Source organism: Aspergillus pseudodeflectus (genome assembly GCF_044049435.1).
Source record: "Aspergillus pseudodeflectus strain CBS 756.74 chromosome Unknown BJX68scaffold_10, whole genome shotgun sequence".
NCBI lineage: Eukaryota > Fungi > Ascomycota > Eurotiomycetes > Eurotiales > Aspergillaceae > Aspergillus > Aspergillus pseudodeflectus.
The window spans coordinates 109,527-137,110 of NW_027263786.1; the positions used below are offsets into that span (position 1 = coordinate 109,527).

General features: G+C 51.3%; 15 protein-coding genes across 15 annotated transcripts; 10 read left to right on the forward strand and 5 right to left on the reverse strand.

Annotated features, from left to right (window-relative positions):
* Window positions 1-187: 187 nt before the first annotated feature.
* BJX68DRAFT_20712 (putative alpha,alpha-trehalose phosphate synthase subunit TPS3) lies at window positions 188-3,269 on the forward strand. Its single transcript, XM_071037660.1, has 3 exons — window positions 188-303; window positions 362-3,066; window positions 3,126-3,269. Exons 1-3 carry the CDS (start codon window positions 281-283, stop codon window positions 3,179-3,181), a joined length of 2,784 nt encoding a protein of 927 aa, XP_070901703.1. The 5' UTR covers window positions 188-280; the 3' UTR covers window positions 3,182-3,269.
* Window positions 3,270-3,855: 586 nt separating this feature from the next.
* BJX68DRAFT_20830 (thioesterase family protein) lies at window positions 3,856-5,059 on the forward strand. Its single transcript, XM_071037692.1, has 2 exons — window positions 3,856-4,046; window positions 4,102-5,059. The coding sequence occupies exons 1-2, from the start codon at window positions 3,938-3,940 to the stop codon at window positions 5,019-5,021; spliced, it is 1,029 nt and encodes a 342-aa protein (XP_070901704.1). The 5' UTR covers window positions 3,856-3,937; the 3' UTR covers window positions 5,022-5,059.
* Window positions 5,060-5,882, reverse strand: BJX68DRAFT_20831 (PaaI family thioesterase). The gene has a single exon (XM_071037693.1). The coding sequence runs from the start codon at window positions 5,706-5,708 to the stop codon at window positions 5,097-5,099; it is 612 nt and encodes a 203-aa protein (XP_070901705.1). The 5' UTR covers window positions 5,709-5,882; the 3' UTR covers window positions 5,060-5,096.
* A 59-nt stretch (window positions 5,883-5,941) lies between these two features.
* On the forward strand, window positions 5,942-7,069 carry BJX68DRAFT_231361 (uncharacterized protein). The gene is made up of 3 exons (XM_071039330.1): window positions 5,942-6,333; window positions 6,384-6,460; window positions 6,525-7,069. Exons 1-3 carry the CDS (start codon window positions 6,228-6,230, stop codon window positions 6,924-6,926), a joined length of 585 nt encoding a protein of 194 aa, XP_070901706.1. The 5' UTR covers window positions 5,942-6,227; the 3' UTR covers window positions 6,927-7,069.
* Window positions 7,070-8,686, forward strand: BJX68DRAFT_231363 (PCI domain protein). Its single transcript, XM_071039331.1, has 2 exons — window positions 7,070-7,428; window positions 7,489-8,686. Exons 1-2 carry the CDS (start codon window positions 7,182-7,184, stop codon window positions 8,604-8,606), a joined length of 1,365 nt encoding a protein of 454 aa, XP_070901707.1. The 5' UTR covers window positions 7,070-7,181; the 3' UTR covers window positions 8,607-8,686.
* Window positions 8,687-9,877, reverse strand: ura6 (uridylate kinase ura6). The gene has a single exon (XM_071039332.1). The coding sequence runs from the start codon at window positions 9,460-9,462 to the stop codon at window positions 8,815-8,817; it is 648 nt and encodes a 215-aa protein (XP_070901708.1). The 5' UTR covers window positions 9,463-9,877; the 3' UTR covers window positions 8,687-8,814.
* A 162-nt stretch (window positions 9,878-10,039) lies between these two features.
* BJX68DRAFT_20935 (uncharacterized protein) lies at window positions 10,040-11,046 on the forward strand. The gene has a single exon (XM_071037708.1). The coding sequence runs from the start codon at window positions 10,098-10,100 to the stop codon at window positions 10,983-10,985; it is 888 nt and encodes a 295-aa protein (XP_070901709.1). The 5' UTR covers window positions 10,040-10,097; the 3' UTR covers window positions 10,986-11,046.
* A 60-nt stretch (window positions 11,047-11,106) lies between these two features.
* Window positions 11,107-12,978, reverse strand: BJX68DRAFT_253705 (uncharacterized protein; the record flags this gene model as incomplete). Its single annotated transcript, XM_071042758.1, has 1 exon — window positions 11,107-12,978. The coding sequence occupies one exon, from the start codon at window positions 12,976-12,978 to the stop codon at window positions 11,107-11,109; it is 1,872 nt and encodes a 623-aa protein (XP_070901710.1).
* A 2,787-nt stretch (window positions 12,979-15,765) lies between these two features.
* BJX68DRAFT_264204 (DUF2945 domain-containing protein) lies at window positions 15,766-16,210 on the reverse strand (the record flags this gene model as incomplete). The annotated part of the gene is made up of 3 exons (XM_071044913.1): window positions 15,766-15,843; window positions 15,906-15,968; window positions 16,115-16,210. The coding sequence occupies 3 exons, from the start codon at window positions 16,208-16,210 to the stop codon at window positions 15,766-15,768; spliced, it is 237 nt and encodes a 78-aa protein (XP_070901711.1).
* Window positions 16,113-16,828, forward strand: BJX68DRAFT_231376 (uncharacterized protein). Its single transcript, XM_071039333.1, has 2 exons — window positions 16,113-16,248; window positions 16,316-16,828. The coding sequence occupies exon 2, from the start codon at window positions 16,421-16,423 to the stop codon at window positions 16,688-16,690; it is 270 nt and encodes an 89-aa protein (XP_070901712.1). The 5' UTR covers window positions 16,113-16,248; window positions 16,316-16,420; the 3' UTR covers window positions 16,691-16,828.
* Window positions 16,829-18,360: 1,532 nt separating this feature from the next.
* On the forward strand, window positions 18,361-20,013 carry BJX68DRAFT_264205 (putative hexokinase; the record flags this gene model as incomplete). Its single annotated transcript, XM_071044914.1, has 1 exon — window positions 18,361-20,013. The coding sequence occupies one exon, from the start codon at window positions 18,361-18,363 to the stop codon at window positions 20,011-20,013; it is 1,653 nt and encodes a 550-aa protein (XP_070901713.1).
* Window positions 20,014-20,259: 246 nt separating this feature from the next.
* BJX68DRAFT_231379 (uncharacterized protein) lies at window positions 20,260-21,418 on the reverse strand. Its single transcript, XM_071039334.1, has 3 exons — window positions 20,819-21,418; window positions 20,695-20,734; window positions 20,260-20,640 (listed from the first exon to the last, which is right to left on the reverse strand). The coding sequence occupies exons 1-3, from the start codon at window positions 21,325-21,327 to the stop codon at window positions 20,356-20,358; spliced, it is 834 nt and encodes a 277-aa protein (XP_070901714.1). The 5' UTR covers window positions 21,328-21,418; the 3' UTR covers window positions 20,260-20,355.
* A 17-nt stretch (window positions 21,419-21,435) lies between these two features.
* On the forward strand, window positions 21,436-23,100 carry BJX68DRAFT_231380 (cytochrome c oxidase assembly protein COX14). The gene is made up of 2 exons (XM_071039335.1): window positions 21,436-22,001; window positions 22,092-23,100. Exons 1-2 carry the CDS (start codon window positions 21,680-21,682, stop codon window positions 22,559-22,561), a joined length of 792 nt encoding a protein of 263 aa, XP_070901715.1. The 5' UTR covers window positions 21,436-21,679; the 3' UTR covers window positions 22,562-23,100.
* A 719-nt stretch (window positions 23,101-23,819) lies between these two features.
* On the forward strand, window positions 23,820-24,747 carry hel10 (putative high expression lethality protein Hel10; the record flags this gene model as incomplete). The annotated part of the gene is made up of 5 exons (XM_071044915.1): window positions 23,820-24,136; window positions 24,186-24,236; window positions 24,333-24,393; window positions 24,500-24,546; window positions 24,615-24,747. The coding sequence occupies 5 exons, from the start codon at window positions 23,820-23,822 to the stop codon at window positions 24,745-24,747; spliced, it is 609 nt and encodes a 202-aa protein (XP_070901716.1).
* A 1,275-nt stretch (window positions 24,748-26,022) lies between these two features.
* BJX68DRAFT_231384 (mitochondrial 37S ribosomal protein uS2m) lies at window positions 26,023-27,583 on the forward strand. Its single transcript, XM_071039336.1, has 3 exons — window positions 26,023-26,164; window positions 26,229-26,447; window positions 26,509-27,583. Exons 1-3 carry the CDS (start codon window positions 26,134-26,136, stop codon window positions 27,375-27,377), a joined length of 1,119 nt encoding a protein of 372 aa, XP_070901717.1. The 5' UTR covers window positions 26,023-26,133; the 3' UTR covers window positions 27,378-27,583.
* The last annotated feature ends 1 nt before the right edge of the window (window position 27,584 follows it).

The following is a 27,584-nucleotide window of genomic DNA, read 5'->3' on the forward strand; positions in this document are numbered from 1 at the left end:
AGCTGTTGGCCTTGTCGGTCCTGTTCCTTGGTCGAGCTTGGCTGGGTCCAGCGACAAATAGACGATTGAATGACGTATCCATGAGCCTTGACATTTCTTCACCTCAGTCGCTGCTTATTTTTTCCTTCCTTTCGGAGTGTACATCAATTTGCACTTCATGAGTAGTTCCGAGCCCTCTGATTCCTCCTCCATCATTTATTCCCTCATATAAGGGCCTCCTAATTTTTCCCCTAATATTCACCTCTACAGCTGGTCTATCCTTAGACACAACCACTTCAGGATGACCGTTTACATCGCTTCATTGTACTAGCCTCCCCACCATTCCAACGCAATTTTGTTCTATATCTGCTAACTCCCCTAGATTCCTTCCTTATACGGTCAGCTTCAGCTCGCCAGAGTCTCCTCGAGAGACCACATCAGCGAATCTGCCAGAGAAGCAAACGCAGCCTGAGCCCGTGGCCACAACACCTAATCCTGCAGTTAGCTTGTTTGAGAAGCGCAACGAGACGTCTAATGTTGGTCTCACTCCAGGCGCAACTACAGATCATGAACGCATTTTCACTGCCGACCTCAAAAAGGCTGACGCGCACCAGTCCGAGTACCCATTTCCGGAGCCTAGCACTTACAATAAGCATGATTTAACTGAAAGCGAAGCCCATTCCCCCGCATGGGGTGTCAGGACTACATTAAACCAGCCCAAGCCACAGTCGGCATTTGCAGCGTCCCCTTCTATTTTAAAACACCAGCAACTGGCACCTCCTTCAGAGACGGCTTCGGTAAAGGAAACCGGGCCAACATCGCAGCCCCCGGTCAGGCATGCGAGAAAGCTTTCTCGTACGCATCATACCAGGAAACCGTCTTTCTCAGAGACAGAGTGGAAGATTACGACAGCAGAGCAGGGCAACGGAGGCTTGCGCAACGCCGTGCGGTCCGCCGCTGAGAGTGGACAGCTTGAGGACAAAGTGTGGGTGGGCACGCTGGGCATGCCGACCGACGCATTGACCGAGTCGACAAAGGCGGCCATTTCCGAGAAACTTGAAGGCGAGTACGACAGCTTGACAGTTGAAGTCAACGATAGCGATTTTGACGGTCACTATACGCATTTTTGCAAGACGATCCTTTGGCCCGTGTTTCACTATCAGATCCCCGACAATCCGAAGAGCAAAGCTTACGAGGATCACTCGTGGGTCTACTATGTCAAGCTCAACCAAGCCTTTGCAGACCGCATCGCCCGTAACTGGAGACGAGGAGATACCATCTGGGTTCAAGATTACCATCTACTCTTGGTTCCGGCGATGCTGCGGAAGCTACTTCCCGACGCACAAATAGGTTTTTTCCTTCACGTTGCCTTCCCGTCGTCAGAGGTGTTCCGATGCCTCGCGCCTCGCAAAGAGCTTCTTGAGGGTATGCTTGGCGCAAACTTGGTGGGTTTCCAGACGGAGGAGTACTGTCGGCATTTCCTTCAGACGTGCAGTCGCATTCTAAGCGTCGAAGCGACCAACGATGGTCTGCAGCTGGAAGATCGCTTTGTGAACGTAAACAAGTTCCCAATCGGTATCGACCCACTCTCATGGGACAAGAGGAGAAAGGCAGCAGATGTTGAGCAGTGGATAAAGACGATCTCCGACCGTTACGCAGGCAAGCGGCTCATTGTGGCTCGGGACAAGATCGACTCTGTACGTGGCATCCGGCAGAAGTTGTTGAGCTATGAGCTCTTCCTCAACACGCATCCGGAGTGGCGAGAAAAGGTGGTTTTGGTCCAGGTGGCTACCAGCACAACGGAGCAGCCAGAGCTGGAGGCCATGATCTCTGACATTGTCATGCGCATAAACTCGACACACTCTACGCTTGCACACCAGCCCTTGGTCTTTTTGAAACAAGATCTTGCTTTCCCACAATATCTTGCTTTGATCTCGGTCGCTGATGCGATGATGATTACCAGTCTGCGTGAGGGTATGAATCTGACGAGCCACGAGTTTGTTTATTGCCAGGACGGAAAGTATGGCGCCCAGAAGTATGGGTCCCTAATTCTTAGCGAGTTTACTGGCAGTGCGTCTGTATTTGGCAACCACGCACTGCTTGTTAATCCCTGGGATTATCACCAATGCGCAGATGCAATCAACACAGCCCTCTCGCGCAGCGAAGACGAGCGCCAGCGCGTGTGGACACAATGTCACCAGGCTGTCCTGCAAAACTCAACCTCGAACTGGGTCAAATCATTCAGCGAAACGTTAGCCAGGGTTTGGCACGAGCAATCGTCGCGGGAGATCATGGCAGTCCCGCGGCTTCCGATGAATAAGCTCGAAGAACGGTACCGACAGGCGAAGCGACGGCTCATCATTCTAGATTATGAGGGCACCTTGGCGTCCTGGGGTTCTCCAAAGAGTATCATCGTTACGACGCCGCAGCGGGCCATCACGACCCTAGCTGACTTGACCGAGGACCCAAAGAATGTGGTGTACGTGATGAGTGCGCGGATGCCCGAGGAACTGGAGCGGCTCTTCCGCCTAGTTTCTGGGTTAGGTTTGATAGCGGAGAACGGATGCTTTATCCGCGAGCCTTATTCAGAGACGTGGTCAAAATTGACGAATCAAGTGCAAACCGATGCATGGAAGACAGCGGTCGAGCATATCCTAAAGTACTACAAAGACCGTGCAGAGGGTAGCTGGATCGAACAGCGCCACTGCTCGCTCGTCTTCCATTACGAAGCAGCAGAAGATCGCCCAGCAGCCAGTCGCCTAGCCTCCGAGTGCGCAGACCACATCAACGACGCGTGCGCCAACCAAGGAGTACACGCTATCCTGGTCGACGGAGTCCTTGTCGTCGAAGCAACAAGCACAAACAAAGCGTCTGCCGCAGAACTCGCCTGGCGATCCTGCCTCAAGGAAGCAGACGGCAGAGGTAGACCAGACCTGCTCCTAGCCATCGGAGACAGTCGTGACGACGAGCCAGTCTTCCGGTGGGCGAATAAGCTAGAGTGCGCCCACGCGGTCAGTTATGCAATGACGGTTACACTTGGGTCAAGGAGCACTGAGGCGCGGGCGACCTTGACCCAAGGAGTTGCAGGTACGCTCTATCTTTTCTTTTCCTCTTAACTATTTGAATCATATGTTAACGTGCTACAGGAGTCCTTACCTGCCTAGAGAGGCTTGCAAAGACGTCGGCTAGGGGTTCGGCATAGTCAGAAGAACACGGTGTTGATGCTGCCAGGTTTGTAGGTAGATGTTAATGAGTACGACGAATCATACACGGTACATTTCTACTACATATCATCATTACTATAGCATCAAGAGCTATAATCAACAAACTTCTAAGCAAGTAATCCAGGTCGGTTGTAGGGGTTCCAGCCTGGCCACACAGACACCCCTGGAGACCGTAGGGAAGTGATTTCCGGTGTTTAGAATTGTTGTATTGAGTAAGGATAAGGACGGACGGGGAGTGTTAGGGCTTTATCTCCTGGACATGATTGCCGGTCCTGGACGTTCTGGAGCTAGTCGTTTCTTCATACTAGAGCCTTCCGCTACTGAATGATGCATTTTGGTTCGCAAGCATTTGCTCGAAAGATGGAGAGTAGTAATGTACTTTCTCTTTGCAATGGGTTAGGTTGATATATATAGTTCGGGTGGTCAACCCAATGAAATTGTGTTCATGTGTAGAGAACTTTGACAAATGAAGAGATCTCTGGCCTGACTGTTAGGCATAAGGTATGCAGCAAGAGATATACTCAGCTAAGCTGGCAAATCGACTGTTTATTACCTGCATACAAGTTCTCCCATCAAACATGGGGTAACCGAGTGACCCAAAGCTCGGCAGCGCATGAGCCGAGGTATTTACTCCTTAAAAGATTGCGGAGTTGAACACCACCCGTTGTTCAACTTCCCTTGTGTTTCTCTTTAGATTTTCTTCACAGTCGCTCGACGGCATACGATCGGCAAAGATGCCTGAACCTGCGCATGGCGCCTTCTTCGAGGATGCCGTTACTGTTAAGCCCCTCGGCGACAATCGCTACTCCGCATTTCTCCAAGATGCTTTCTGCATCGGAACAGGTCCGCCATACGTCCCTAAACACTTTACTTTGGATTATTGTTGTTAACAGTATAGTCCCCCATGGTGGCTACACAAGCTCCATTCTCTACCGCCTCGCCCTAGTCCATTTCGCCTCCGCGCATCCATCGCTATACGAGTCCGAACCCGCAACCCCGATATCAATGCACCTGACATTCCTGCGGCGCACGGCCGCCGGCCCCGCAACACTAAGAGTCACCGATATGAAACTGGGCAAGAGGACGAGCAGCATACACGTTGAACTCCTGCAGAATAAAGACGCTTCTTCTGCAGTGGGGAAAAGCGGGGAAGATGCAATGGAAGTCAAGGTAGCCGGTTATATCACGGTGAGCCCCGCAAGCGCAGAGGTGGGCGTTTCCTCAAGCACGGAATGGGAGCTGCACCCCGCGCCTGTTCCCGGAAGTGCGAGCGATGGGAGCGTGGATTTGCGCCGGCTAGGCGAGACAGGGGCTGATGCGTCGTGGGCTCGACTCGATGCGCCATTCAGTGAATTCCGACGCGCGACGACGCAGGTCGAGCTATTCGGCGTCGACCCAAACAAGACGAAGCGCAAGAACGGGATCGTGGATCAGTGGGCGCGCCTGAAGCCTAATGGGCACGTTCAGCGGTGGAGCAACGAGGGTGTTGTCTTCCTTACGGATATGTTCCCCATGGCGCTGGATGGAATCGATACAATGGCATCGGGGACCACTGCGTCGGAGAACGGGGCGGGACCGACGGCGAAGTACTGGTTTCCAACGGTGACGCTGAGCATTGATCTCAAGAAGAGGCTGCCATTGGATGGCAAGGAGTGGCTGTATAGTCGGGTGGTGACAAGACAGCTCCAAGACGGGAGAACAGACTTGGATGTTACTGTACTGGACCAAAAGGGAGAAATCATAGCGTTATCTACCCAGATTGGCCTTGTTGTTAGCGCAAGTCGCAATATCGGGAAGAGGGGAAAGTCAAAGATTTAGATGTAGATATATACACTTATTTACCGTATCTATCAACTCTATATATACGAAGACAACTCTACGGAGCATACCACATTACAAAACACTCTTCGCAGCCGGTGCTGGAGCAACCAACAACCAAAAAGCAACAGCATCAACCATAATCTCCCCGCCCTGAACAGCTTGCGCCTTCACCCACACTTTTTTCCCGTGCTTAGCCAAAACGCTCACCCGAACCTCCAAGTGCCCCGGAACAGCGACAGGCCTCTTATACCGCATATCCAATTGTGCCGTAAACATTTTCGACCGAATGCGGCCCGACTTCCCCGCTTCCCCAGCCTCCGGCGCATACAGCGTAACGCCCAATGACATGGCCTCATCGATAATCGTGGCCAGCACGCCTCCATGCGCCGTATCCGGATGGCCGCAGACTCCCGGTTTCGCAAGCGTAAGATGCATCAGCAGATCGGCGCCGGGGACAGCGATTGGAACTGGTGGGGTGGTTGCGGAGGGCCATGAGGGTGGCTGGGAGGGGAGGCTGGGTTGGAGACTCGTCAGGCGAAAGGTCCGGACACTTGGGATTGTGACGGCGGATGCAAGCGTCTGGCTGAAGAAACCATCTTCGCCTGTTTCTGATTTGAATTTGCGGGAGTAGGTCGGGATTTCGATGTAGTCTGTGCTGTACAGATGGGTGTCACTGGATGGCATTTTTGATGTGTTTTTGCCCTTTTAATTTCTTTTCCCCCTCTTCAATTATCCGCTGAGTTCAATCAACTTCAATGGGTTGTAAAAGACCAAGTCAAGCTGTCAACGTCCGAGAATTATTGGTTTAAAGGTCAACTACAGGACGAGAGGAACGGTGGAGAACCTCGGCTATAGTACGTAGTGTGCTGAACTGATACAGAAGTACGGAGTAATATCTCCAAAATTCAAATTATACTCTTATCAACAAGAAATTTGGCTGCATAGAGTTGAGATTAAACAAGGACAATAAACTATTTTAGCCTGTTTTTGAATTCCGCGCCTTCCTTGAATTGCAGCAACAACGCTGGCAGTGCCGGACAACGGACTATTTATTGGTGTTTACCCCTTTCATTCCCCAATTCTTCTCCTCTTGAGTCTTCGCCTCCATTACGCGTCAATTCTCCAATTTCTGCAGGCAGAACTCCGCTACGAAGCACGATTACAATCTATTGTTGTTTGTGATTTTCATCTTGACCGGTCAAAATGATCTACACTACGCTTCTCCTCTCGCTGGCCGCCCCCATCCTCGCCTCCAACTACACCTTTCCTACTGGCTTTAACCTTGGCCTCGTCACCCAACAGGATAGGTGTACGTTCTCTCCTTTTATAATTGGCGAAGAGTATTAATAACAAAATCAGCTGCTTGGTGTCTTGGACAGACCAATGCCTGCCCTCAGATTTGCGGCGGTGCTGCCAGCGCCAATCGCTGTGACCGCGTACGTTTTCCTGTGGTAGAAAAAAAAAACTTTCAGGAACCGATTGTTGATATCTTCTCCACAGACCACTCTTGACTTCAGCTGCACCTGCGCCAACGGTACAGACGCCAATGTAGAGCCCTACATGAACACCATCCCCTACTATGTTTGCCAGGCCAACTACGGCCAGTGCATCAATCTCTCAACCACCCAGGACGGTGATGATCTTTGCACAGAGGGTCTGAACTCGTGCGGCACTTTGAACGCCTCTGCGCCTACCACCACTTCGTCCTCGACCACCAGTAGTACTACCTCGGAGCCAACCGAGACCAGCACTTCCACCAACGAGGATGAGGCTACTAGCACGCCCACCACTACGGACTCGGCTGACAGCCCCGACGAGACCGATGGGGCAATGAGCTTGATGCAGAACTTTGGGTTGGCTGGATTTGCGACCGTGGTGGTTGTCGCTTTCGGCATGTTGTAAGAGTTGCATTCGCTATGGGCGAAAGTTGAGGAAGGAAGAAGCCTGAACATGATTACGATAACGAATGTTTAATATATTCCTTAATCAGATTACGTTGAAGTATGGACTCTGGCTGTGTTGTTGTAGCAGTAAAATGCAAGGCAAGGCGAGTGCCAAGACTTGATCCCACAGAAATTTCTCCACCGCCAAAATCAAAGAATCTCAAACTCGATTCAGGCTTCACTTCAACCTCCTCTCTCCGATCACTCATTCGCCATGCCAGCTCCTTCAACCACCCTCTTGATTGAGGGCTCTTTCTCAGAACTCTCCGAGGAGTTCGCTGCCTACCTCGACGCCCTCAACAAGTCGGAGGACTCGCCCATCCAGACAGAGCTCGCCCCGCTGCTGCAACCCCTCCGCGAGCAGGAACAGAATGATACCCAGATCGACCAGAGCAAGCGCGATGAGGTCTTGAAGAAGTTGGTTGGCTCGGCTGCCGTGCTCAGCACAGCGCCGGAGAAGGGTGCGCCTTTTTTCACACCTGGGGATAGGATATTCAGTAACTGACTTCGACGCTCGACAGAGATCACACCTGCTTATAACCTCCTCATCCACCTCGTGCAGCAGGCTTCCGACCCTGACATGTTCCTCTCCCGCATCTGCTCCTACCTCGCCAAACCCGTCACATCCTCTCCTCAGTTCGGTGCCTCCCTGTCCATCGCCATTCTGTCCACAATCTTCAACACCCTCGCCCCCTCCGACTCGAGCCGATTCCACGTCCTTTTGGCCGTTGTCGCCGTTATCCGCCAGTCTGGCTCATCCGCCGCCTTTGATGCCCTCAAGCCCCAGTTGACCGCACAGCTGCCCAACTGGCGCTCCGCCTGGGAACTCGACGACGAGGAGGCCCGCCGCCTGCACCTGGCCATTGCCGACGCCGCCCAGGCCGCCGGTGACCTTGACTGGGCCCAGTCTCACATTGTCGAGGCCCTGCAGACCATCCCTCCCGCCGAGGCTTCATCCAAGGCCGCCCGGGATCTGGCCGTGCGTGCGCTGACCGCGGCTCTCACCCACCCCGCCGTCTTCGACTTCACCACGTTGACCGCCGCCGACGCCGTCCAGGCCCTTCGCTCCAGCGATGCAGCCCTCTTCGAGCTCCTCGAGATCTTCACCGCCGACACCGTCGACGCCTACGAGGACTTCATCTCCACCACCCCCGTTGCCAACATCCTCCCCGACAACGCCCTGGCCCCGCACGCCGACGCCCTGCAGACCAAGATCCGTCTCTTGACCCTCGCCTCGTTAGCCGCCGCTGCAACCACCACAACCGGGCCCAACGCTCGCTCTCTTTCATACGAGACCATCGCGTCGTCGCTCCGCGTGCCCCAGGAGGAAGTCGAAAAGTGGGTTATTGACACTATCCGCGCAGGACTCGTCGAGGGCAAGCTCTCGCAGCTGCGAGGCGAGTTCCTCGTGCACCGCGCCACCTACCGTGTCTTTGGCGAGAAGCAGTGGGCTGAAGTGCAGGGTCGTCTGATGGTGTGGCGACGAAGCTTAGAGAATGTCCTTGGAGTTATTCGCAGCGAGCGGGAGAGGTTTGCCCGGGAGGCTGCTGCTGCTGCTGCCGCGGCAAACACAGAGGAGAAGAGCGACAAGAATAAGACAGAGCGCCGACGTCCCCAGGAGGTGGCTGCGGCTGAGTAATGGAATGCCGTACCAAAATCATGAAATAAAATGTAATGACTATTCAAGTTCATTGGTTCTAGAGTACTGAATAACAACAACTTAACATTCCACAGAACTCCACACGCAGTGCAGTACAGTATCAGCTCTTCGTATGCACAAGTCTAACTAAGATATATATATATATATACTCAACAGTCTCCCAAAGTCATGAACCTAGCAAGGGGAATTAGAAAGAAGCAGGCCTAAGACCCCTCGCCTCAAACCCAGCCTGGATTCTCGCATAAACCTCCTCAATAGTACCCGTAGCCTCAACCTTGATGACCTTGCCCTGCGCTTCAAACGCATCAACAACAGGCATGCTAGTTTCAACAAACGTCCGGAACCGCTTCCGAATGGACTCCGCATTATCATCATCCCGCCCACTCGTTTCCCCCCTCTTCAACAACCTCTTCTCCATAACCTCCTCAGAGGTATCAAGGAACAGCGTAAACTCTGAAACACAAACCGTCTCCTCAAAGAACACCGCCTGATCTAGCTTGCGCGGGAACCCATCGATGAGGAAGCGAGCCTTGCCGCCGGTGCTTGCAGCAGAGGAATTGCTCTTCTCGTTCTCGGCCAGTTTCTCCGCCATTGCGTTCGAGAGCAGCGCGACGGTGATCTCCATCGGCACGATCTGGCCCTCGCGGATATACGACTTGATGAGCTCGCCGTATTGGGATTCGGGGCGGACTTGTTCGGCGCGGAGGAGGTCGCCGGCGGATAGGTGCGTGAAGTCGTAGTCGCGGACGAGGTTTGTGGATTGCGTGCCCTTGCCTGAGCCTGGGCCGCCGAGGAGGAAGACGACCGTTGTGGTTTCCGGGGAGAAGCGAGACATTTTGATGATATTATTTTTTGGTTACCAAAGTTCTTTGTAGAGTTTTGGATGGTTAAGTTTTTGAGGGTGAATTGAGTTGAATTGAAACGAAAGGAAGGTTCAAGTGAGTTGTGGGATGGTGGTAAAACGTGGCGGGGTTATGCGATTTTATTGTTGGGATCGGGGAGCTGCAGATCGGCCGCCGGCGCGGGACTTTGCGAGGAAGATGTAAGAAGCGGTGCCGATGGCGATGATTGTAATGAAGGGCAGGATCTTAAAGTTTGAGCGACTGTATTGAGACGATTGAGGAGGTTTGTTCGTCGGTGGAGAGGTGGAATAGGGGCGGCGCTGGTGGTGGATCGACATTGACAGACTGAAATGACTGGTGAGGGAAAAGAGATGGTGTGAGGGTGAGCTTGCTCTGAGCTGTGACTTGTGATGAGGTGAAACTGAGGCAAGCCGCACCCGGCAGGCAGGAGCTATTTTGAGTGCTTGGTGGCCTGGTGTTGGTAAGGGCTGTATTTGTGTTACGAATATTACATATCTATAGACCCCCTCTTAACACAACTCTCACAAGACAACTTCTCTCCCACAACATACAACATCCTATCTATTTCTCACATTGTACTATTAAAATATCATAAGCATCGCTCGAGATGGAGCTCCCACCCGAGATTCGAAACCAGATATACAGCTATCTTTTCCTGCCTCTGCGCCTCGAAATTATCCGAGCCAAAGAACCCCAGAGTCGCTACTACCGTCTCTACCACCACCAGTTGCGTACACGAGACCCCGAGACTGGGTACATTATGAGCTGCTGTCGATACTCTGCCCCGCAAGACTCGTTCTCAACTGCAAGACTGTCACTGCCGGAGAAGCCAAGGACAAAGGGAAGGGGAAAGGGAAAGCCCCAAGCGAAGGCAAACACTACGAACAAAAAGCCCAGGAGATGGCCCCCTCAGCTCGCTCTCCTCTTCGTCTCAAGGCAATCCGCAGTGGATACAGTCGGTCTGCTATACTCCTGCACGCAGTTCGTCTTTGATTCAACAAAGGCCATCTCCAGATTCCTTGACTCCGTCTCACCTATTGCGAAAAGCGCAATCAAGCACGTCGAACTGCTTCACAGAATGTACAACGAGCCTCGCCTCTCACAGTACCGCCCCATCAAGCTACGGAGTGATCAAAACTGGTTTGTGGTGTGTGAGAGAATGGCCGACGCCTTGACGAACCTGAATGTGTTACATGTTCACATGGCCATTTTTGATGCGCCTATCAATCTCGAAGTCGGGGAGGATTGGTCGTTAGCGCTGTTGGCCTTCAGCGGAAAGGGCGGAAAGAGAGGAGATGGTGGAGGGTTGCGGTTTGTGAAGGTGAACCTGGGGTATCCCCATGCCTCGGAGGAAAAGATTCGCAACGTAGAGGCGGAACTTGAAGCGAGGCTTATGGATCCGGTTGCGCTGCAGGTGCGCGAGGACGAGAAATTGGCAAGGGAGATGGCTGGGCATATCAAGGCATCGAAGGTGCTTAGGTTGTTTTTTAACTGAGTTGACGAAGCTTTCTGGAGCAAAAAAGGTGCCAAGAGGCATTTGAAGGTCGCTCTAGAAGTAGCAATGGGTACGTAACTCATAATACAAGAAGTGAAGTTTTACAGCACGAATATGGGTATCATGAAGGGGCCATAGGCTCGTGCTCGGCCTCGTCCGATGGAACTTCGTAGTATGCGCGCGAACGGCGTCGTTGAAGGTAACAGTAGACGCCGGCCAGGAGCCCGGCCAAGGAGCAAGTGACCAGGATGAAGATCAAAAGCCCACCCACGCCGCGTACCATCTCAAACGCCTTTTCGACCGCCCTGGCTGCTTCCTGGGGATCAAGATGTGGTTCTGTATCGCCCATATCCATGTCGTCCATACCATGCTCATGCCCTTCCTCATGCTCTTCGTCGGCCGAGCGCAGAGCCCCTGGGTCGTTCGGCTCGGGCGTGCTTCCGCTGTGAAATCCGGCATGTTGCCAGTTGCTCGGAGCTGTGGTTCTATGTACCTCTGATTTGCCTAGGTGGTTGCCGTCCCTGTCAACTGCTTCAACGGATACCCAGTCTAGGTATCCTTCGGCAATGTACATCGTCTCGAAATCCGTCTTGGTTGTCTCTCCTACCAACACCGGGGAACCACCTTCAGAAGACCGTGCGTAGAATCTCCAAGACGCGACATCAGTGGCACCGTTCCAGCTAACGTAGAAAACAGTTGTCATATCCATCTCGCTCGTGCCGTATACCGAAGAAACAACATCAGGCGGAGAACTAGGCCGTCCCGTAAAGGGGTATTTATACGAACGGTACGATGAGAATCGGGGTGATGCAAACTTGGCCTCCATGAGGAGTTTACCATCCGCGGCATGTTCGCTCTGGTGGCCGCGCTCACTCCACCCGACGAACGTATTGCCATTAGGCAGCGCCTGTACGTTACCGCGTAGACGGGTGAGGCCTTTGTCGGGCCGAATAATGCGCCTAATTACTCTCGCTGTCATGGGGGAGGCGGTGGTGTCAAGCTGGACGTAGAGGGCTGATGAGAAGTCCTCTTCATTTTCACCCTCATCCGAGGCATTGTTCAGGAACGAGACGAGATGGTGCGTCCCGTTAGATTCCAGAAATCGCGCATGGTGCTGCTTGGAAAAGGTGAAATCCATGTCAAAATCAGAGTACTTCCCACCCAGCCGCCAGACAATCTTGCCTTCTTTCGAGATATAATAGAGCGTGCTCGTGAATCGGCCCGACAGAAGATAGTCACCCAGTGCGTTTTTGTCAGCTGAATTGACGTGGATATAATCCCATCCCGGACGGTTACCACCCGGCGAATCACTGTGAACCTTGACAGACTCGTCAACCAGGACATTGTTGAAGGAGCTCCATTCAAACAAGACCTCTCCGGTCTTGGTGTCTAATTCGACCAGGCCACCGGTGAGGATCCAGCCATGATCCTCAGGGCGGCTGAGAGCAGACAGATCCGTGTACTCGGAGCGGTACAAACAGGCCAGTGCCGTCATTCCACCGTCTAGGACATTGAACTCGTGCATATTGAACGCTCCCAGGTTGTTGGTCACGGGGACCTTGTATTCTTCGTTGTAATTCTGGTCCAGGATATAACCATAGCCTTTGTCTGAGCCGTCGTCGTGGTATGCATGTTGTAGGATGAATGAAAGATGAGACTGGCCGTCGATGTTGTTGGCCGCTTTGAAGTCGAAAACATTCCGGTTGTCAAACATGCAAGACCCGGCCCAGATTAGCATTCCATCCGCATCATAGATATATGGCCCTATTTGACAGGGCTGATATCTATTTGTTGGAACCTCTGGGTCGATGACCCCGTACGGCGCAACAAACCAGTAGCCCGGAGCTACAGCGTCCCGGTCTTGGTATGTGATGTCAAACTTGAGCGCTCGTACATTTGGAAGGGTGACAAAAGACATCAAGTCATCGTCATTTTCAGCTTCTGCAAAGGCATCGCCAAAGGCAAGTGACACAAGCATCGAGGCAAATAACATCGTGAGTGAGTGGCTAGGATAGCTCCTCCCTGGAGTCGCAAAATTATGCATAGAACGAGAGATATACTTTCTATGCACAAGACCACCAAGTCATGACCCGCTCGTTCAAAGGGCCTCAAGACCGGGATATTGACAGAAGAGTTCAGTTTAAGACCAGATAATGCTCGAAAAGTTGGGCAAAGCGAAGTCAAAAAGGAGAAACGTCGTCAGACTCCGCAATCTCCGCAAGTAAAAAATAACCACTGACAACGCAAGCGCTGATATGGAAGCTGACGAACGAATGGAGCGGACGCGCTTGGCAACATCCTGAGTGGGGAGACTTGGCCTGATAAGTTCGTTTTCTGACGACTTCAACGGCAGGAACCAGGCTTGAAACGACCACCCGGCGTCCACGGTCCTGCGATGCTGGCTTCAGGCTGTCTCGAACTAAGCCCATCTCTTTTGGGCCGAATGCGTCGTTCTCAGCTTCACGCGTGCTTGCCGAGTCAAGTGCTCCCCCCACCCCAAAATCGTCGAGTATAGTCGATTTCCACCATTGAGGATTGTTTGTGAGGTCTTGGCTAGTCAATTCGGATAAATGACCGAGACTTCTGCCTCTAAATTAATGGGTCCATTTTCAGCGCCTGAGGAGTCGAGGACAAGCATGTGGCTTGGGAGGCCTCGTGGAGGTGTCCACAGAACCAGCGAACCGTCCGTCTCGAGGCTGCCCTCTGGTGAGCAAATAAGAATCGTGCAAAGCGACCGCTCGTGTTCAGTCAACAGATTGACTGGATCTGGAGTTCCGGGCGAAATGACAATCTATTTAAACCATTTATCGACCCACGGAGATGGTTTTGGGGCAAACGAGACGAGGCGTCGTCAGGATTGGAGCGCACTTTCAGTCTGTGAGTCCATCTGAGTCTTTTGGCAGGTTGCCGAAGAAGGATTCGAGGGAACTAGTTATGGATATCGTTTGCCTTGGCGCAAATCTTGAGCATTTTCGAGTTCGCCAGATGCGAGAGGTTGCATGCAAGGTAAAAAAGTCGATCTCACCCACGTAATGCTTTTTTGCTTCTTCCACTCCTAAAGCTTAATCCTAACGTCGAATGCTGTTCAGGACAGGCAACATCGGTTATAAAGTCAGGAAATGAATATCATCCAATCGCGACATTGCAGCCTTATATGACGAAATGATCCACTCTGTGAGCATATCACAGACAAGCTCAACCCTAGCCCGTCCCGATCAGCCTCTATTTACTACTTACCCTTTTATGACAGGTTATTCTCTTGATTTCTCATACTCACCGGCCCTTGAGCCTTGTGGGCAGTGACTTGCCAGCCTTCATTCGAGTATCGCATGCGGGCGCGAGCAAGCATACGCAGTCTGTATTAGCAGGCTTTTTCAAACTTCGGACTCAAGGGATATTTGAATTGAGTGACAAAACAAAGTTCGTTCTTCCCTGTCCGTTAAGACGCCACCAAGCTGCGATGGAGTTGAACCAACACAGCGCTCTCGATGTTGGCGTAAGAGATGTTATCAAGTCGCATGGCGGATCACGTGGACACAAAGCGGGATTGTACTTCGTGCATCCCCAATGCAGATTAAGCATTATGTACTTGCATAACGCAGACCGGTCTGTACCTTTGAGACACCAACCTTTCGAGCATTGAAACTTCGCCCACGCCATCACTGCTCAGAGTATGCACTTGGGATGCATGTTGATCGGATATCTGCTGATCGCGAAGTGACGGCCAATCCGAATCAACCATTACTCAGCAATCCGCCCCGGGACCGGAAACAGACAATGACATTAAACTGTGTCTATATGGAGTTATAGCTGGCGCTTTTCACATTGGTGAGTCTGACCCACGCGTCGACCAACGGACAGTCCGGCCCGTGATCCAGATCATTTCTTCTCGACAACACCTGGTGAAATCAGCATATGGTGCCTGGACTAAGCGCCCTGGCACTAGTTGTGTTATGGGCTTTTTCGCCTTGTTAGTATGCAAAGAAACGAACAACTTGGATTGCTCTTATTGACATACAATGCCCTGTTCGCAAGGCCAATGCTCCATTGATGTATACTCTTGATGGTCTATGAATCCTACTTGGATTGATGACTTGGTCCAGAAAGTGCGAAGCATTGCTGACTCATAGTTTCTGCATCGTCAAGCGACTTGAGAGGCGAGCTTGCATGTCCATCGTTCTTCACGAGCCATTCAATGAGGATTATTGAGGCGCTGCTCGGTTTATTGTGCCCCAATATACCAGACAATCCGATACACCAGCCACGTACGAAGACCATAAAAGATTCACAACCTTCTCGGCTATCTTTCAGATTTCCACGAACCTCACCCTGGAGGTACTGGATATTGAGCTATGAGTCGATTGACGAATAAGCACCTTTCTTGGTCGCTTCAAAACTAGCTCTTGCCCACGGACTTCCATGATAATGTTGGAAAAGAACTGCTGCACGGAATGCCAAACATCTAGCCAAGACGAAATTGAGGTTGGATAAGGGGAAACACTGAACGGAACAAGGCTGACATGATGTGCTTTGGGGTAGTTGATAGGTGGAAAGCACCGCTGACGCCAAACAGCCTACTGAACATCTAATGGTACAGAACTCTGAATGCCCGCTGCATGCACACTCAGCATTGGCTGATAGCATCTATCTACCGAGGTACTACTATAACTGGGCCCAGTGAATCGATGCAGGGGACTGCGCTATCTCATCAATCATGTAGTAATTGAATCTGAATCATGTACCGGTAGGAGACTATGATACAGCCGCCGTACGCTTGACCTCACTCATCCGGCTGTGTCTTCTCCAATGTCCCCGGATTATGCGCGACTCGGTGACCATGTTGATCTTTATAAATAACCTAGGGATCACACACGGTTGGCTTGATTTCTATAGAGAATTCCAGAACGGGCCTGGTCATACCTTTGGAGGATTCTTCACATCTTCCTTCTCTGCTTCTTCTTCGTCGGTGACGATCTTCTCGACCTGTTACCGACCATCAGTCATCACCACGAATTTTACTGGTTTGAACGCAGCAGAGGAGATCCAGAAAGCCTGGAGAACGACAAGTCACTACTACTGCCGGTCGACGCCTTGTTCAAACTAGTCGTACGTGCCAGATGGAATCGTACCTTTCCCTGGTGGGAACCTCCGCGGATTCTCGTGAAGACGTAGTCGCCTTCATGGATTTCTTGGCCGTTCTTGTCCTGGACCTTTGATGCTGGCATTGCGATGGGTGCGTATGTAGAATAGTGCAACTACTTGGCTGTGCCGCAAAAGCTACAATTGGTATATTTACTAGCGGATGTGATGTCATGAGCTCGTCATCTTACCAAGCACAGAAAGGCTCTGCGAGACGCTAATGTGCTGAAACTCAGAAGCATGATAAAAGAGACCCTGCGGAGAAGCTGTACGACCCTGGGTCAGAAATTCGATGAATGTCTTGGTCATTATGGCACACAATGTTTCCAGCGAGAGCACAGCAGACGCCAGAAATCCATCCTGCGCGGAGAAGACAAAACCATACACAAACCACTTCGTGCGAGACACTGTGTGAGCCTGCCAGGCACTATGTGACTCGGCGCAACCCGAAGCCGGATGCTACAGTCACCGGCGGAGGGAGTCGCGTGGCTATATCAGTTCATATCGAATCAGGGCTTGGCAAGGGATCTGGAATGAAGGGGTTAAGCGTCCGACAGGCTCGGTGAGGACCTTGAGGGGTAATTCCAGCTTTCAAGGGGAAGCGAGCCACTAGATAGCATGGACGGCTGGACGGGATGGCGAACAGAATACGTGGAATGAGGAATTGGCTCTCTGGAGTCTTGGATTATATGCGATTCGCAACGGCAAAAATAGAGTGAAGCAATCAGAAAGGCTGGGCGGCGGGGGCCAGTGTAACAGTTCCCGCAATATTCATCCTTAGACCGACTACCACCGTTGCACCGAATGACCTGACCGTCGCAGACACACCAAGACTGAACAGGGACGGTGCGACAGGTGGTTGATCTCGCAGCAAGCTGATTGATCCAAGACATATTGTCTGATAACTCCTCCCTTAGAGTCGTACCTACTTACTTTTTGCGACGCGCTGGATGAGAAACCATGTCAACTCTTATCCGCCCCAAGAAAGCCAAGTTTTCAGTTAATTTCTTCGGCTGAGGCTGACATGGCGAGATCTGCGGAAATATGATTACGGGACAGTCTCGAAACGGTATATTTGCCCCTTCATTGCTGATCGGGGGTGGATGGGTGAACTCCGCGAAACGAACTTGGTAATTACCAATGCAACTCTGATGGTCCATCTCAACAGTGGCCCACTCATTCTTCAATTTTAAGGCTCGAGGATCGCCGCTCATGATGTCGGGGTTTTTGCCTGAGCGGGAGTCTAGGGTACAGAGCACAAACATAAAAGATATTGACCCGAGAAAGCGAAGCCCGCGTGACTGATGAGGATACTCTGCGATAGCTCTGGTTTGAGATACCCGAGTATACTAAGTTGCCTTGCCTTTTCTGGGAAAAGCACAGCAAATCAAGGCAGGCAAGGTAGCAGTCTGTTTTCTCCACAAATCCATTCTCCAGTGAGCGGTAATTACCGTACGTGACTAGACAATAACCTTCCTCTTGAGCAATCAGTGCCACCTCCAGGAAACATGGGAATGGAGGGATGAATTCCTTTCTGATCTGCTTGTCTTCTGTTTCCTTTCCTCTTCAACTTTTTGCGCTTGAAACCGTTTTCAATTACCTTGTGCAGTCACCGGGAATGGAGACGCGTTGATCCATGCCTCCGGTGTCGTCCATGGTCCCATCGCTTGCACTACCACAGAACACTCTTGCTCCTGACTTATCAAACAACACTCCGGGGGTGAGATCGAGCAGTACTACGACTAAATACTAATAATAATACGACGCCTCCCTGCTACGCTCGACCAGGCCCCGAACCACACCCACATCAGCCACTATCAGATCTCGCCTCTCGGCGCTCCAGTCTCCAGCAGCCCAGCTCCACGAGGAGACACTGTTTCAGCTTGACATTTGTATGGTCCATTGCTGCTGTCGGTGTTGTTTTTCCCAGTTCCCACTCAACCTAGTCCCACTGCCGACTGTCTCTGTATCTGGTGGTGTTACCTTGGGCCCCAGGCATACGCTACTACTACTTTACTTCCAGCTTCCGATAAAACCTGTTGATATTTTGTGCATCTTCAACGCCCTTAATATTCCGATACCCGTCCTCATGGCCCTCTAGATTGTTCGGTGTGCGCCTTGATAAGCTTATATCAACTTTGCTTCTCAACCATTGATCAATCCCAACTTGCATTGTCAATCTGATCGCCCTCTTCTTCTTAATTGGGAAGTCGCCCAATCAACGCCTTCCTTCACCATGTCGACTGCTTTAGCCAAGGTCCTGCATAGAATGCAGGCTCTATTCTCGAATATTGTTGCTGCACTCGAGGCAATGCTACTATTCCCCTCTGTATTCCGCGACCCTTCACATATGGCCCGCAAGTCAGCTCGCGCGGCCTTTCGGCGCCGTCAGGCTCTTAGTGCCTTTGCTGATGAGATCGATCGGGCGTTTTCGACACCCTTGACTTTGCAGAACATGCTCACAATGTCTGAGAAGATCCGTGAGCAGTTCAGGACAGGCCTGGAGTCTAGCCCGATCTGTATGCTGCCGTCATATAACCATGCCCTACCATCCGGAAAGGAGGAAGGGACCTTTCTCGCGCTCGACGTTGGCGGCTCAACGATGCGGGTGGCCTTGATTGAGCTTCGTGGGCAGGGGAAGATGGAGATTCTGCGTGTATCCTCCTCACCGATAGACAACGAGGTGAAACTGCTGGAGGGGACCTCCTTCTTCGACTGGATGGCCGAGAAGATCGAATCAATGCTGCGCGAGGTCGGCACGAACTATGGACGTGAAAAGATTCCGCTTTCTATGGGGCTGTCATGGTCATTTCCGATTGAACAGACTTCGGCTAGCAGTGGTCTCGTCATTCATATGGGCAAGGGGTTCTTATGCTCCATGGGTACTGTTGGGCAGGAATTGGGTGCGCTCATCGTTCAATCGTGCAAGAAGCGCGATCTCAATGTACGAGTGGATGCCATAGTGAACGACAGCTCTGCTGCATTGCTCTCTCGAGCATACGTCGACCCAGCTACTCGCATGTCTCTGATTCTCGGGACCGGCACCAATGTGGCCATCCACTTTCCGGTCCATGCAATTGGGCTGAACAAGTTTGGCACGCGACCTGCCGGCTGGTTCGACTACGCCAAGCACGTTATCATTAACAGCGAAATGAGCATGTTTGGTGGTGGGGTTTTACCAATGACTCGATGGGATGACACTCTGAACCGCACTCACCTTAGACCCGGTTACCAGCCGCTGGAGTACATGGCTACCGGCCGGTACCTTGGTGAAATCATTCGACTGATCATCGTCGAGGCTGTTGAAACCGCACACCTCTTTGGTGGGGAACTACCACATTCCATGCGTGACGCTTACTCTTTCGACACCAGTATCGTTGCATTTATTGAGGCCGATAAATCGCCCTTCCTGACTGCATCTGCCGCTCTTCTCCAGAAGGAACACACCTTCTCCAGTGCGCCGTCTCAGGAGGATCTCAAATTCCTTCTCAGAGTGTGTCAGATAGTCTCGAAACGTGCGGCGGGCTATCTTGCTACGGCAATCCACAGCATGTGGTGCCTACGCAACGAAGCTGAATTCCCAGACGTGCCACCCACCCCATCGTCAAGTAAAGGGCCGGTTACAGTGACTGAGAGCGGTGCCAACCCTGAAAGTCTCTCAATCGCATGTGACGGTAGCGTCATCAACAAATACCCCGGTTTCCGCGACCGCTGCCAATCCTACATCAACCAGCTCACCCGAGAGACGAGCTTGGCCAAGGTATCGCAACACTCGAGCGAGGAACCTTGCATCCGTCTGGAGCCCGCGCCTGAGAGTGCCATCCTCGGCGCTGCTGTTGCCGTTGCGGTGGCAGTGGCTGATAAGCAAGCGGAGTCCACCATTCTCTAGGTTCCTCCATATGATCATAACGTTTGCATTGAACGGTGTTTATAAGCCAGGGTGGGAGATTGTTCATGATTCCGTGCTTTTACCTTTTTGCGCATTCTTATGCATTGTTCCTTTTAGTAATGCAAGGTGTGACCTGACCACGCTATTTGCATACACGACTCGAGAACGGGAGCATTCATCTTTTGGCGACAGGATTAGAGGGTAGTACTTGGTGTACATAATGATAATTGAGCATGATTCTGCCATTACTGTGCAAGAGTAATCTAAATGTGAAGACCATTTTAGATGATTGTCTCGTGCTGAATGATGATATATGACAGCCACGCCCAAGTATTCCTTCCCTCACTCCTTGCATAAATCTTGCAATAACTCCATCATCCTCTGTTGAAGAGCCGACAGTTCATCCACGGAGATACGACCCTGGCTATCCCCCGTGATACTTGCATGCCCCTGGCCTAGATCGCCTTTCAGGTCTGCAATCACGCCCACAACAAGACTCTGCTTTATGCAGAAAAACGGTACATGCAGCGTTTTCAGTTCAAGGGTCATAGCATTCGCCATATCCTTCGACGCCTTGTACACCTTGCCGTCGTAGTATTTTATCTCGGCCGCGTCCTCTTCAGCCGTCTATATATAGATTAGTAAACGTACAGCAGAGTAGAACAGAGGTACATTACATACCGAAATATTCTTCTCATCAACCGGCGCACCAACAGAGCGTCTACCTTGCATTAGCATGCTTGCCATATACATAGTGCACTACAAATTCTGAACAATAAATGAATGGTAGGGGGACAAAGCATACAAAACCTCATCCAACTCCCTTTTCTTCTCGGCACGAGACTTTTGCTTCTGAAGCAACGCCTCGCGACCCTTCCACCACTGCCGCTCATGGTCGTGCTGCCGCTGAATAAGGAACCGGATCCGCTGCTGGATGTGCTCGTTTGCCGCGACGGTGCGCATGACTTGCTTTAGGGCCGCGGGCCATGTTGTTATTGTCGCTGCTGGGGAATCCTTTGGCTGTGCTTGCTGCTGTCGTTGGGGTCTTGATGAAGATATAGGTATAGGTGCTGGTGCTGGTGCTGGTGCTGCGGTGGAATTTAGGCGAGAATGATGTGCTGAGGATGAGGATGAGGGTGGATGGGAGTGCTTAGGTAGAGATGGAGTCACAGCGTCCGGTGGTTCGTAGTCATTATCCTCTTCATCTAGATTGATGAGTGATTGATGGGCATTATTGTTCGCTGTTTGACTGGAGAATGCGGACAGAGTTTTGAGGATAGAGGTTAGATCGGCTGAGTTGTAGTCTTGCGACATGACTATTTCGACGAAATCTAATCTAGATTCGGTATGACGACAAGCAAGCAAATACTGCGAGAAATACAGACGCGAAGCAGAATGGTGGTCTTTGTATGTGTATGAGGCGGGTGTCTTGGCGCGGCGGTCATCCCATCGGCCCATCGCCTGGTTGGAAGTTTGGCTGAAAATTTCCCGGAACCTCGAATCCCATAGCTATCGGCATCACCACCACCATCCCCTTGTCCTTCTATGAGCATTGCCAACCGGTAGTATCTAACTGGCTGTACCGGTTCTCTTTTTGGCTCTTCTCTCTTCTCCTTCTTCTTTCTCTCTTCCTTCTCTCCCCTCCTATCCACAGACTCAGACCACCATGTCCCGATCCGCCGCAGACGCAACCCGGTTCACGGCCACAGGGCCGTACGCGAGCGCGAAACCCAGCGCCTCCTCTCCGTACAAACTCCCCGAGTTCCTCGCGAAGTCGGGTTCGAATTCGCAGAACAATGGCAGCGGGAATGGACCCAGCGCCGGCCGGCAGGAGACGCCCAAGGAGAAGGTTGAGCGGCTGCGTGCACAGGCTCGGGCCGCCCGGTTAAAGCAGTCAACTTCGCGGGCGGACCAGGTGATTGATTTCGGGCGGCGGTTTGCGAACAAGGCTCACAAGGGGATGGTTTACACGCTTATCACCGCGTCTGGTATGTCGGTCTCCGTTTGAAGTTACATGTCCTCGGAGTAGCGGGTTGAAGCTATGCACCAGTACAAAAGGCTAACGGATGGCCCTACAGGAATTTGCGGCGCGCTTACTGTCTACTCGATGATCTCCCTAACGCTATATAACCGCCGCCAGCGTGCGCTATGGATTGAAAAGGAGATGCAGACACTCAAGGATGCCCAGACGGCATATGTCAACGGAACTGCGACAACGGAACAATTGGAACTGTTGAAGAAGGAGAAGATTGGCGAAATTTTCAAGCAGAAGAGGGAAGAGGAAAAGGCCAAGCGGCCATGGAACCAATTCAAGGCCTACCTATTCGGTGGTCTGAAGACTGACGTGACACCATTATCCAACGCGACTAGCGTTAACTCCGAAAGCAGCAAGCCTGCAGTTCTCGAGGCCCTCAACACAGCTGAAAACAAGCTGAGCCCAGCGGTTGCTTCTTCGCCACCGGGGCAATTGGATGTGCTTGCTGAGAACGCGGAGACGGCTGCCAAGCAGACGACGCGAAGCTGGAAGAGCTGGCTCACCGGACGATGAATGTTCGAAAATGGAAAGAATATGGTTATACACTAGATCTTTTTGGGCGTCCCACTCTGGGGTTCGCTCTCACTTCCCGCTTTCCGTGACCTGACGAAAAAAGGTCGGTTGTTCCGAGTGACTAGCCGATTCTCTCTTGCATCGCATTCATCCGGTGTCATTATCTTCTATATCCTTGTAGTTTATACTCAGGTTGCGGCGTCATGTGGGTGTCTTTGTTGAAGTCTTTTGAGCCTATGTACTATTACCGGGTCCATTTGTGTGATGTACATATCAACCTGTCTCTCATCTTGGTTATAATTCATCTCTCCCAATCCGCTTGTACATAACGGCCGTAGGGCTGGCGGGGACTCCGGCAACCGGAGCATGCAGAATGTCGTTGCCTGCTGGTATTGGTAGTATCCCATAATCAAGACCTGCTTCAGCCACGTTCCTGGAGATCGATGATGGGCTTCGATGGAAGCGATATCGAAGCTTTCCGAAGACGCGGAAGGACCTGACTAGGCTAGAGATAATAATAGCAGAGCGCACGATGCTTCCATGGTAAGCGACTGTCATTTCGAGCTCGAGATGGTTATGAGAGAGACGCGCGGGCATCTGACTTAGCCACAGTGGCGGTGGCACAGACAATCGGCGTGACCCGCCCACGAGGAAGATGCACTAACGTCATTTCAACTTAACCCGATGAAGATACTCACAGCGCCGCAATCAAAATGATGACGCGAGACGGATCCCCCGTATCTCCTCATCTTTCTGTACGGAATACAGCAGGTTAGAACCTTCTGTAAAATTACCAAATTCGGGACTCAACTCGATGATCGATCTGCTTTCGTTGGCTGGGGAGCGATTTCTCATTGTCTCAGCCCTGCGTGGTGCGGGTCAGAGAGGGGCTTAGAACAACAATCCCCACCGCCCAGTGTGTAAGTGTAAAACGGCAGCCTAGCAGGATTACGGACGAACTGCGCGCTTATTCGAGCGCTCGACTGCTGCTGCGCCCGTATGAAGGAGGTAATCAGCATCGGTAGCGCCGGAAAAGCAATGTCTCGGCACGAGTTTGCTCATTTCTCAGCCTTCCATGTGGTGGGGTTAAACTTACCCCTCCCAGTCGTATAAAAGGCAGGTGCTGACCCAGGTCCAGCTCCTTCCTCCTTCATCCATCCACACTACTCAACCCTAACTCGTCGCATCAAATTCATAACTGATATACCTCACTTCATTTACACTTTAACCTCTCGATACACATATTTATATCGCAGCCATGTCAGGACCGTATGACAACAACCAAGGCTATTATGGAGGCCAACAGCAGGGATATGGCGGATACCCCCAACAAGGAGCCGGATATGACCAGTCTTATAATCCTCAATATGCTCAACAGCACAGTTATGGCCAGCAAGGCTACGACCAGAGCCAGAACCAAGGCTATGGCCAGCAGGGCTACGACCAGAGCCACAACCAAGGTTATGGCCAGCAGCAGGGCTACGGTCAGCAAGGCCAATACGGTGAACCACACCGCGGGGCGAGTGATTATCATGGACAACAACAACAGCATTATGATCAACACCAACAATCCCAGTGAGTCCCTCCGCTATCTTCCAATATGAATTACGGCTAACCAAGACAGGTACGGACAGGAAGGTGCTGCCCCTGGCGGAGCCCAAGAGGGTGAGCGTGGGTAAGCTTCCCCCTCTATCTCGCATAGATCCTCAGCCTCTAGTCCATGACTCCATATTCCTATTCTTTTCCAACGAGACTAACCGATAATATTCAGTCTTGGCGGAGCAGTTGCGGGCGGGTTAGCTGGTGCTTTCGCCGGTCATAAAGTTAATCATGTTAGTTCCCCAACTCTCTTTCCCAGGCCTCTATCCCGACCCTCTATACCGGGGCCTCTATATCCGGGTCTCGACCTATATTTACTCTTATTAACAACCTCCCTAGGGAATCCTAGGCACGATTGGTGGGGCCATTGTGGGTTCTCTTGCTCAGTGCGTACACCTCTTTTTCATTCCGGCGAACGTGTCTAGGCAGGCGAAGTAAACTAACAGAGAAACAGAGATGCACTGAAAAAGAAGGACAAGCACAAGGACGATCCAAACCAAGGTTATTATGACCAGTCCCAGTACGGAGGCTCCCATCACTCCGGCCAGTCAAAGATGGACTCCCTCGGCAGCTTCTTCAAGAAATAAGCGCCTAGCTTCACTTTCCACCGCCGCATGACTCGCTTCTACCTGTGTTATTTGCTTTGTCCTGTCGGGTTTCTGTTGTCTAGGCATTTTAGAATGATTAGGTCGTTTATGGTTTTCCTTTGGGCTGTTCTCATATTCTCCTTATGTGGATATGCGTATTATGATTATTATGACACCGACACTGTTTCAATACAGATTCAGTGAATGCTATCGTTGCAAGATACGAAAGATGTGCTGTTTTGGAATCAGTAAGACTACGTTGTGAAGTGGTGAGAGCGATCCGCTGACATGGATCCGCCCAGCCGTGATTGATGGAGTACTCTAATCAATCGTCTGAGCGTCTCCTGATAATTCTCCAGTGCCGGGTGATGCGGTATGCATTTGTTTTCTGAGGACCAGTCACGGGAGCATGTCACGGGAGGCGGAAACCCAGCCCCTACCTTACACCATGACCGAGTACTAGACGAGTAGTACGGTCTACCGTGGACCAATCTCGACTATCTAACAACATTTCCAGATTATCAGATTTTAAGAAAAGTTGGAAGATGTTGAGATAGAGCGCGGATTCTCTTGGATAAACACGTAAAATCCCTCCTACCCAAAGAAACCTTTCCGACAGGCTCCCAAGCACCTTTTTTTCTGAGTGTAGAAATCTCAAGGTCTATACGAGAAAAATTGGACTTCTAAGCCCTCCTGAGAGTGGTATTTGCTAGCTCAGGCGCAGCCCTAAGTCTCCGTACCTCCGAAGTAACCCTTTAAGAGCCACGCAATGTACGAAGCATAGAACGGGGATCTTGCAAACTACCTTCACATGGAGCATCTAATAAAAGATCTATTAGTACTGGAGTGGTAGGCTAGGATGTACTGTAGTGACTTTCTGGAGGTTCGCTTTGGGGTGAGCTCATGACAACCTACTGAACAGCCTCTTCATCTATTACGGAGCCTCTTTAGTAACAAGTATCATCACTTCCACTATGCATTAGTCTAGCAATAGTTTAATAAAAAGTTATTCCGTCTTGGAACCATTTAAATCCGAAATTCCTCTACAACTTTAGCAATTTTATCTACCGCACACCTTTCGTGGAATATAGGATTCAAATAGTTCCAAGAAGGGATGCTTCTATTAAATTATTGCTGTATTAATGCATAGTAATAAGGATCATACTTGTTAATTAAGAGGTTCCGTAGTAGGTAAAGAGGTTGTTCAGTAGGCTGTCATGAGCTCATGAATTCTTTGGCATTTAGGGTATATTCGGACAAATCGGGCTAAACATGTGCCTCAGGCATAAGCGCCAAGCCCGCATCAAAAGTTCAAGCCGAAGAAACAGTCTCCTGCGAGAAAAGCTGCTGAACATTCAGTCAAGTCAATTTCCACTCCACGACATCATGATTGTGCGACAATTATATGCGCGCCAGGGTAAGAATATATGAACTCGGATGATGGAGTTATGAAACAATCTTGACTAATTCCTTTGCTGCAGGCCGTCAGCTTCTCTCAATCAACCGCCGAGCTTACATCTTGAAAAGGCTTCAGTCGACCGAGACGCAGACACCAACGACGACAGTCGAAACAGCAGTCCAGGACCAAAGTGAAGAACCCGTCATTCCAGTCCCTACCGAATCCGCGCTCGATGCCAGCACAGCCTCCGAGTCAATAAGACTCGCTGCAGTCGAGGCATTCTCGAGGCAGAGGGATCAGGGTAGGCTCTCCTTTTGTCGAAAACACCGGTCACCATATCCAGGACTAACAACCACCTGTAGTAAAGCACTTTAAGAAACTCGGAAGTGTCGTCAGAGACAAGTATTGGCCCGATGCCCTCATCGAAAACCCCCCTTTACCCTCCGAAATCACCCTCGAACTCCTCCTCGCCAACCAAACCCATCTCGGCCACACAACCTCTCGCTGGAACCCATCCAACTCGCAATACATCTTCGGTATCCGTGACGGCATCCATATCATATCCCTCGAATTAACAGCTGCCTACCTCCGACGCGCCGCTAAAGTCGTCGAGGAAGTCGCCGCGCGCGGTGGTCTGATCCTCTTCGTCGGCACCCGAGATGGCCAGAAACACGCCATTGTCCGCGCCGCAGAACTTGCTGGGGGCTACCACGTCTTTGACCGATGGATTCCGGGATCGCTGACCAACGGCGAACAGATCCTGGGCACATGCGCTCGAAAGTTCGTCAACGGGCTGGACGAAGAACTCCCCGGGTTGGCGGAACACCTGGAAAAACGAGGCTCCCTTAAGCCCGATCTCGTCGTTTGCATCAACCCACTAGAGAACGCAGTTCTTCTACACGAGTGCGGATTGAACAACGTACCGACGATCGGAGTTATCGATACGGACGCCGACACCACAAGGGTGACATACCCGATCCCCGCAAACGACGACAGTCTGCGTTCCGTGGGCCTTATCGCGGGTGTCTTGGGCAGAGCTGGCGAGGCTGGTCAGCGGAGACGGGTTGAGTCGGCGAAGCGCGGTGTGTTGGGGTACCGTCCGGTTTCACTTACAGCCGAAGAGCTGAATGATCAAACTGTAACAAGTGATGGAAGTGAGGATTTAGAAACACCTGCGGAAGGTGCAGGATTTTCTTTCAACAGTGTTGGTAAACAGGAAAGGGGGCTGTGAGCAAGCTGCACACTTTTTTTCTTTGGTTTGTTAAGCTTTTTAAACCTGGGATTGTATGTATAGATATTGTATGGTCATTGTATTAACAGAATATATTGTTCTTTTCAATTACAAGAACAGTCGCTTATCTATGAGATATAGCCAGCCTTCGTCTGTCAACTAGAGTTTTTTTTTTTTTTTTTTTTTTTTTTTTTTTTTTTTTTTTTC